The sequence below is a fragment of the Leguminivora glycinivorella genome, chromosome 9 (assembly GCF_023078275.1).
Source record: "Leguminivora glycinivorella isolate SPB_JAAS2020 chromosome 9, LegGlyc_1.1, whole genome shotgun sequence".
Taxonomy (NCBI): domain Eukaryota; kingdom Metazoa; phylum Arthropoda; class Insecta; order Lepidoptera; family Tortricidae; genus Leguminivora; species Leguminivora glycinivorella.
In genome coordinates this window covers 14,041,330-14,050,525 of record NC_062979.1, presented here as the reverse complement: position 1 = coordinate 14,050,525, position 9,196 = coordinate 14,041,330, and the positions used below count along the sequence as shown (strand labels likewise).

The 9,196-nt window shown below is 39.6% G+C and overlaps 2 protein-coding genes across 2 annotated transcripts in view; one reads left to right on the top strand and one right to left on the bottom strand.

Annotated features, from left to right (window-relative positions):
* The first annotated feature begins 1,362 nt into the window (after positions 1-1,362).
* On the top strand, positions 1,363-2,640 carry LOC125229495 (replication factor C subunit 3). Its single transcript, XM_048134344.1, has one exon. It carries the CDS (start codon positions 1,508-1,510, stop codon positions 2,573-2,575), a length of 1,068 nt encoding a protein of 355 aa, XP_047990301.1. The 5' UTR covers positions 1,363-1,507; the 3' UTR covers positions 2,576-2,640.
* Positions 2,641-3,773: 1,133 nt separating this feature from the next.
* LOC125229455 overlaps positions 3,774-9,196 on the bottom strand; it is a 45,561-nt gene continuing 40,138 nt past the window's right edge. Inside the window, exons 3-5 of the mRNA XM_048134300.1 lie at positions 8,137-8,261; positions 5,926-6,063; positions 3,774-4,172 (exon numbers count right to left, since the gene is read on the bottom strand). Coding sequence (XP_047990257.1) covers positions 4,000-4,172; positions 5,926-6,063; positions 8,137-8,261 — 436 coding nt within the window. The 3' untranslated portion in view covers positions 3,774-3,999. The remainder of the gene's footprint in view (positions 4,173-5,925; positions 6,064-8,136; positions 8,262-9,196) is intronic.

Sequence of the window (9,196 nt, the reverse complement as noted above, 5' to 3'; positions counted from 1 at the left end):
TTCGCTCCATAATCGCTAGCGAAAATGATTATGATTAGAGGATTTTGACGTGTGTTTGACGCAGTTTGACGTTTAGTTTTTTTTTTTTTCGTCCTTCTGGACAGGCTAGGACCATAGGCCATACCGCCTCGTCTTGAGTGAGGTAAGTATTTGTTTTCTTTTCACCATGTACGTGAATTACAGTCCTTAATCACACAGGCCACAGTCACATAAGGAACTTGAACACATCACAAATAGTAACATAGCAGGTTAATCAACTATCTATTAGGAATAAACACAATATAATTAAAAATCGACCAGATGACCGCCGATATATTTGACTTAATATAATACGACTATGTACAGTACGGTGGACACCGACTGTGAAAGCTAAACACATATTTAATTTAGCCGTATTGTAACTACTAAAAGGCAACCAAAAGGCAACCACTTGGCAATCGTTTAGTGACCACCTTCGGGAAAACGAAAGAAGTTCCGGATTTTTGTCGCATTCGCTCATAAACAAAACGTAATAATGTGTTGTGAGTAAGATTCATGTCACCATGCTCTTATTTTAGCATGGCTTCCATGCTTTAGTTATACTTCCGTGATTCTTAGAACCATAGTTTCTAGAACTCATCGCGCCAAAACTGTTGTCAAAGTTTTTTGACATGTACACTGTATATGTAACTGACGTTCAGTGTAGCCAGATCTACGGAAAAATCTGTAGATCTACGGATTTCGGGGCTTCAACACAGACCTACGGATTTTTTTGAAATTTCTACGGTTTTCCAATAATACAATTTTTTACTAAATTATACATGTGAGCAATAAAGATATTGTGAGTTATTGCTAATAACGAAACGTGATTCCCGTCTGTCACGCTTCGGATGTGCTTCGGACTCAATTCGGACTATAGCGACTATTTATACTTTTGCGTTTCGTTACACGCCGCTCACGCTGTACAAGATCTAACTTTCTAAGGCTACACTAATGTAGTAAAAGGGAACGGAATTGAAGCGTACCAATACCTTTGGTAGGTACGCACTGTAATAATATGGCGAAAAAGTAGAAGTGCTACATACACTTCTACTTTTCATTACTCATTATTTATGGTTCAATATAGTCTGTCAAACAGAGGTGTGTGTGTTTGTAAAAAAGCGCGAAATTTTAATTCTTCATGGCTTTTAATTATCCTATTTTTTTAAATTTTCCGCTTTTTCTAGAGACGGAATCGGCCATAAAAACTTAAAGGAAAAGTCTGTAGAACTACGGATTTTTTAAATTGCGATCTACGGAATTCTACGGATATTTTGGCCGCAGCCTACAGATTTACAGAATTATAATCTGGCAACACTGCTGACGTTTACCAACCAACTAAATTCGGTTGATGAACAGAATATTTAGCCGGTAATTTGGTATTTCTTTAATAAAATTTACCTAACACTAGCACTTAAAGCTTTATACTGTTGCAAGCTGTGGGGGTTTTATTGATTAATTTACGCAAATAAGCTTTCTATCCAACACAATGAGTTTGTGGGTGGACAAACATCGACCAAGAGATTTGACGAAATTGGATTTTCATAAAGATCAGGCTGTTCGCTTAAAAAACCTAGTTCAACAAAGTGATTTTCCACATTTGCTTGTATACGGCCCTTCAGGAGCGGGTAAAAAAACGCGAATCATGTGCTTGTTACGAGAGCTGTACGGCTCTGGAGTGGAGAGGTTAAGACAAGAAACCATGACTTTCACGACACCATCCAATAAGAAGCTTGAAATAATGACTGTAAGTAGCAATTATCACATCGAAGTTAATCCAACAGACGTCGGAATTTATGACAGAGTCGTAATTATGGACTTGGTTAAGAATGTAGCACAAACTCATCAGATAGATTCTTCTGGACAAAGAGAATTTAAAGTTGTGATCTTAAACGAAGTCGATGACCTTACTAAGGATGCTCAGCATGCCCTGCGCCGAACTATGGAGAAGTATGTGTCTACTTGTCGCCTCATTCTGATTGCAAACTCAATTTCGCGCGTAATACCTGCTATTAGGTCCCGATGTTTGACTATTCGGGTTCCTGCACCTACAGAGAAAGAGATTGCATCAGTGCTGCACAATGTCTGCAAGAAAGAGGGCTTGAATCTACCTCCAGAGCTTGGTTTACGTATAGCCAAAGCCGCAGACAGGAATATCCGAAGAGCTCTGCTTATGTGTGAGGCATGTAAAGTGCAACAATACCCTTTCACTGCAGATCAAAAAGTTCCAGAGCCTGACTGGCAAGTGTTTATAAGAGACACTGCATCTATGATTTTGTCTGAACAGTCTCCAAAGAAACTGGGAGAGGTGCGGCAGAAGCTGTATGAGTTAATAATACATGGCGTGCCACCAGATATGATTTTCGGTGGCCTTTTGAAAGAATTGGTTCGGAATTGTGATATGGCGATGAAGTGCCAAGTAGCAAGTCACGCAGCCAAGTTTGAACATAGGATGCGTCTTGGTAACAAGCCAATATTCCACTTGGAGGCTTTTGTCGCTAAATTCATGGCAATTTATAAAAAGTTTGTTGAGGAATCTATGGGAGATATGTTTTAAACAACTGCTGGACACAAAGATTTCTTTATTTCTGTAAAATGCGTTAGAATAAATGTTTAAGAGCATCTGGAGTTTTGTATAAAATACCACACATAACATTGAAATTTGCTGATATTGTACAATTTACCAATTATTTAAAAGTTTTGATTTAGTATCAATACTGAACTAAGGAAACTAAATTTTTAAATTAAAGGAAAAATGAAAAAAATCACACCTCTGGCAGGACTCCCACCTGCCACCTCTTGCTTTGCCAGAGCCATCTGCGCCACGGAGGCCTGCAGGATGTGTGCAAATTTATCCACGCCTTCCCTGAAGAAACTAGACTAACCAGATTAACTTAGCATACTTATAAAAAATAGCATGGTCCAACACTATCTATTACTTCCTATTGTCACGCAAAATAGGCACAATAGTTGTCGACTTGCGGAAAATGCCCAACAAAACTAACTAACTACTTCCTATTGTGTGCCACATAAGTTGTTATTAATGATACTAATCAATATCCATAGTTTTGCTGAAAGTAACTATAGCAATTTGTTTTAATATTAATTGTCTTGTATCTATTGCAAATGATTTGAAAATATGGCAATAAACATAGATTTCTGTCTGAACTTCAGATGAAAATATCTTGCACTTGCAGCATTAGTATCCTTTTCTAATGGAAAGCCACAAATTGCACAATGGGTTTCCCGAAGCATAACTTGGTTGTATTCTGCAAAACTATGGTTGGCTAAAAAAAGCTAAGCCCTGGCACAAGGAATTTCACACATTGACCCTATTTCATATGTTGGATATCAGTGATACTGATCTAGCACACTGGTATAATTATGCATGTTCAACAGATAAGAAGCTGTGTATTGAGTATTTAATGATTGCATTCAGAGGTCAGATGACCCGGTAGTCAGGATTTTGGTACCTACTGTTATACACAACTGAAGGTCACATCAGCATACCTGGGTACGTAGCCGAATGGCACAAACGCTCACGAAACGAAACGCTCGTAGATATCTATCTCTATCGCTCTTGCTGATTGGCGCGACAGAGCCAGACTACCTTTCGCGGCGTTTCGTTTTCGTTTCGCGTTGCAGAAATGCCATTCGGCTACGTCACCTGGCAGGCATGCATGGTCGCGCGATAAATGATAAAACATCAGGCCGTCCCTATCGCACTATTTGTAAGTTCAATAAGGACAGCCTGATGTTTTATCATTTATCGCGCGACCATGCTTAATATCCTGATGTTAGGCGCTGTTTTTGGGAAAAAAGCACCCTATTTTGAGTTTATTTGTTCAATAAGTTTACAACTGTATAGTATAGTCAAATCATGTCATACTGTATATTTTTGTGGCCCAGCATGGATGTCTTGTTTCACTGGGTGGCAATGTGCTATTACCTAAATTCCTTGTGCTAAACCTTTACTTATGACTAAATGAAAGAACTGTAGTGGTAATAATATTTGACTGGTATCTTCCTCGCAAAAAGTCGGAAGTTGTCAACCACAGCATGCATGACCGCTGTGACAATCTCGTTGGAGAAATGATCCAGCACTGAGGTCTTCGCCTGGAGACCAGCTTCTATCATATTCATGTGCAGGAAATCTGTAATAAATTAATAGGTACTAAATATATTTCCCATTTAAATAAATTTGAACCTATTTTAATTCAGGATATTTTAATTTTAAATGTTATCATAACTATTCGTCCTTTGGGTAGGTAGAAATTCATCAAAAACTTTTCTTTAGTGTATGATATCTTACTATACTACATGTAATGTAACCTGTGACTACTGAAAAACACAATAAAAAAAATGTTTTGTAAATATCAAATAAGAAGGTATTTAAATTTCTAAGTTGGAAGTGATTAGAACGTTGGAACTAAAATTAATTTTTAAATTGCTTACTTATATGCATACTTAATTTATATTGCACGTTGGACTTTCTTGGGTACCTAGCCAACGTCACAGTCGATTACACTTAATACTTACTCTCTCTCTATCGCTCTTCCGTATTGGCAGAGTATAATAAAGAGTACTATCGTACATGGCCACTCCCGCTCCCCGCTGAAAGTGCCGCCCACCCCCTCTCGGTTACCTCACAGTTACCGTCTGTCAAAAACGCGAACAGTCGACCTGTCATATTTCACTCATACGAGCAAAGTACGCGTTCACCTACACGAGCTTAGACTGTGTGCTAGGAACGCGCCTCTTTCGTAATATTTCATCACCATCAAGAGTGTCTGAGGTGTAGTATTACTAGTATTAGCGTGACATAGCCAGTTGGGTTTCTATCGCCACGTACCGTCAACAATGTCACTTTGGCTAAGCCGGCTGGGATCACAAGTCCAATCTGGCCAAACATAAAGACCTCGTGAGGGTAATTAAGTCAAGTAATTAACACTATTATCTATTGACCCCTGACCTGCTAACTGCATAGAGACATCTCTGCACATGTCATTTTCTTGTTTGTTTATCTAAGTCGGTCATTATTAATATACCTACCTACTTATTATCTCATCTTTATCACGTCGCCTGTAACTTGCAAGGAATTTTGTTGGCGACTTCGAAGTCTTCTAACCCACTCAACTGATTCCTTATAAGAATACCGCAAATACCATTTGCTGCGAGGTGATTTTTTAGGAATATAAGTAGGTAAATGGTGTGCGTGTGATACTACATTTTTTTTACATAAAGGAAAGATGGAATAAATCACACTCGGCAAGACTCGAACCTGTGACCTATTCTGATACCGGTCCATTGCAATCGTTCTGTCTAACGGAACTGAGCCACGGAGGCCTGCTTTTTCCCTGTTATTTACATTAGTTGAATACGGGTTAGTAACACTACATTGGTAGTGGTGAATTCACAATGTAGGAGGGCGATTTTTGAATCTCGCATACGGGATTTTGTCACTAAAATACCGGTTGAAAATGGTGACTTGCTTATTATTTTCAGTGACAATTTTCTGAATTCGAACGCGTGAGACTCAAAAATCGGCCCGCAGGTTCGTAAATATTAAGCGATAATAGACGGATAGAGTCGAGGTAGGCAGCCTCCGTGAGGTGGGCGCGATACCGCTCACGACCGAGAAAAGTGGCGTGTTCATGTCTTGGAGGCCAAAACCCACTTTGAGTCATCGCGCCAGCCAAGTACCCTCAGAGCAAAAATTACTACTACTTACTGTGCATTGTCTTTACAATTACTGGTGCTTTGTGTGGGTTTAAGATCTTGCGACAGGCGTATTCAATACAAATCACCCGGCATGTCCCATCTCTCCATTTTCTTAAATCTGTGCAAGTACTTAAGGAAGTTTAACTACTTTAACTAGACTTTGACATGTATGATCAGGATATTTACTGTTATTTATCGGCTGTAGGAAATATGTAGGCGTGCGCCGATTCCTCACTGCGATCCTTTCTGGGCCGATTAGGATGTAGTCTTCGTTGTTCACGTTAGTGCCAGCCCAGGTGTAGGTGATATTGCTTTCTACCTCCTCTGTAATCAATAATCATACATGAATAGTTGAATATTTTTTTCCATTATTACACTATTAAGTTGAGTTCCACGTATATCTACTGAACACGCGTATGCCATATATTAACTAGTGGACACTCTAATTAATGCAAATATTGTAAAACATGGGAAAAAATGGATCAGTTGCGTTTACGTCGAAATTGTCCCGCTGTACCTTACATTTAATTTCATGACGTGATTCTTTTTTGTAGCCTACCTATATGTGCTGTTAGTGACAAAATTAGTGAATTGCTACTTTTTATCATCTAACAGACTTATTGTTATTGTTTTTTTTTTATGCGATAGGAGGCATACGACCGCCTGATGCCAGGTGCGAGGTCGCCTGATGGTAAGCGATCACTGCCGCCCATGGACACCCGGAATACCAGAAGGATTGGAGGTGCGTTGCCGGCCTTTAAGAAAATGAGTTTAAATTAGGGCATTTTACTTTTTCAATTTATGTACTTTTTGGAAGATTGAATTTTTGAAAACTGACTCACTTAATTAATTATGACTGAAGGAACATTGTATTTATACATATTATTGAATTGTGTTTGAAATAAATGATTAATAAGTACCGATTTTGATAGAAAATACTTTGCAAGTTTATCTTTTAAGAAATTAGACGTAAAGTTAAAGTGTCAGTTAAACACTCGCGTATCAAGCCCATAGCAATATCAATATCGCTGCAGAGTTACCCAGATTTGACTCTACAATCTCTACATATCTACGATTCCCCAAGCGTTGAAATAAAAGTCTGCTAAGCCTAGTCACGTATCGAATTCCCAATTCCTGAGATTAAAACCGACCCGCTTTATTAAACGGAATATTCAGATTTATAAAAAGACTTGATATGGGACGGAAAGTATGCCTTTTAAGCCCTTCTATTTGCCAATATGGCAATATTGAACGAGTACTACGTAATCTGCGTTGTAAAAATGAAGTGGATTTTTCGGGATAGTTCCTCGAATCCCAACCTTGGGATTAAGACTTGGCTAAGTGGTGGAAGAAAATTGAAGATATTAGAGGTTTGTACTTTAGCCGTCAATGTCCAGTTGCTATGGTGTTCGATATCTGGCCCCGTAAGTAGCCGAATGGCGTTTCTGCGACGCGAAACGCCTCACAAAAATGACGACCGGTCTGGCTCAGTCGGTAGTGACCCCGTCTGCTAAGACGCGGTTCTGGGTTCGAATCCAGGTAAGGGCATTTATTTGTGTGATGAGCACAGATATTTGTTCCTGAGTCATGGATGTTTTCTATGTATATAAGTATGTATTTATCTATTTAAGTATGTATATCTTCGCTTAGCACTCATAGTACAAGCTTTGCTTAGTTTGGGGCTAAGTTGATCTGTGTAAGGTGTCCCCAATATTTATTTATATTTATTTTAATGTAGTCTGGCTCTACGCAAGAGCAATAGAGATAGATACTTGCTAGATAGAGCTATGAAAGAGATATTATCGTGAGCGTTTGTGCATTCGGCTACGCACACTGGGCCCTTAGCCAAGGATACAATCGTTCACGTTCAGAAGCGTATCGTAGCATTTATGGCTAGCTCTATCGCTCTTCCATAATTGGCGTAGCGTCAACGTTTGTCACTTTGGCTGGACTAGATAGAATGCGGTCGAGATCGAGGTGCACAAGTATTCGGATATTATTCGATTGTCTCTGGCGATGAAATAATCTGACGATGCGCTGGTGGCTTAGCGGTAAGAGCATGCGACTTTCAATCCGGAGGTCGCAGGTTCGAACCCCGTGAACTGATGTGCGAAATGTCATTTGATATTTGCCAGTCGCTTTTCGGTGAAGGAAAACATCGCAAGGAAACCGGACTAATTCCAATAAGGCCTAGTTACCCTTCGGGTTGGAAAAGGTCAGATGGCAGTCGCTTTCGTAAAACTAGTGCCGACGCCAAATCGGGATTAGTTGGCAAAGGAGGATGATGAAATAATCTGACGCCTGTAGTGGGCACATAATATATTTTAAACCTAAATACGGTGAATGCTGTATTTTGATAGGATTTGTAACCATTGTATAGGTAATGACGTATCTTACGTATATCCATAGTTATGTAGGATGCATAGGGCTCCAGCCTATCCGCAATTTTCATGATTATCTCGGCTCCAACATGAAGGTCACTGTTGAAGATGGCGCCACTTTTACCTCCGTGCACCTGAAACCTGTAATAAAACATTATACATATGGTATATAGTGGTTCTGTGAGCTGCAGACCATTCGCGATATGCTTAAAAAACGCAAAAGTGCAAATAACTTAGTTATTCATCTTATTGCACGATATATAACATCCTTATTGCACTTACAGCAGGGTTAGCACATGATTGCCTCGATAGTATGTCGCCGCGAGATAGACTACCCGTCCTTATGCCATTAATACAGTTAGAAGAAGACGTGTGATCTATCTCGCGGCGACATACTCCCGCGGCAATCATGTGCTAGGCCTACTGAAGGCGAGAAATGGCCGCACCTACGTGATAAGCTATAGTTAATAATGGTTGATAAGGAGACCATCTCGACATTTAGCAAACTTCTCTTTTTTTTATACCACGTCGGTGGCAAACAGGTATACGGCCCGCCTGATGGAAAGCGGTCACCGTAACCTATGGACGTCTCCAACTCAAGGGGTGTCACATGCGCGTCTAACAGTCCAATGGAATAACTATGATGGGTCAGAAATAACTCGAATACCTTACCTCGAATACTTATACTTATCCTAACTAGGCTTAGGTAGGTGGCTATTGGTGGAACTCCACCAATAGCCACCTACTTCTTGATTCTAGCGAGTTGTAAGCGAACGCGGTTAGTTTAACTTCTTCGCTAACGAAGTCGTGGGCAGAACCTTGTTAAAAGTTTCCTATAATGTATGTTTAAGAGTACTTAAGATGTACCTACGTAATATTTTCTTTCTTACGACTCAAAATTAACTACAACCACAAAATATAATAATAGTACAAGTACAGAAGGCCCACTGCTTTGATGTTCACGAAATGCCGCCTTTTTAAATGCCTACAATTTTTTTACAAAGAAACCAGCCGCACGTGCGCAGCGTCGGATTTTAGGGTTGCCTATGGATTAAAACGAATTAATTACTCAGATA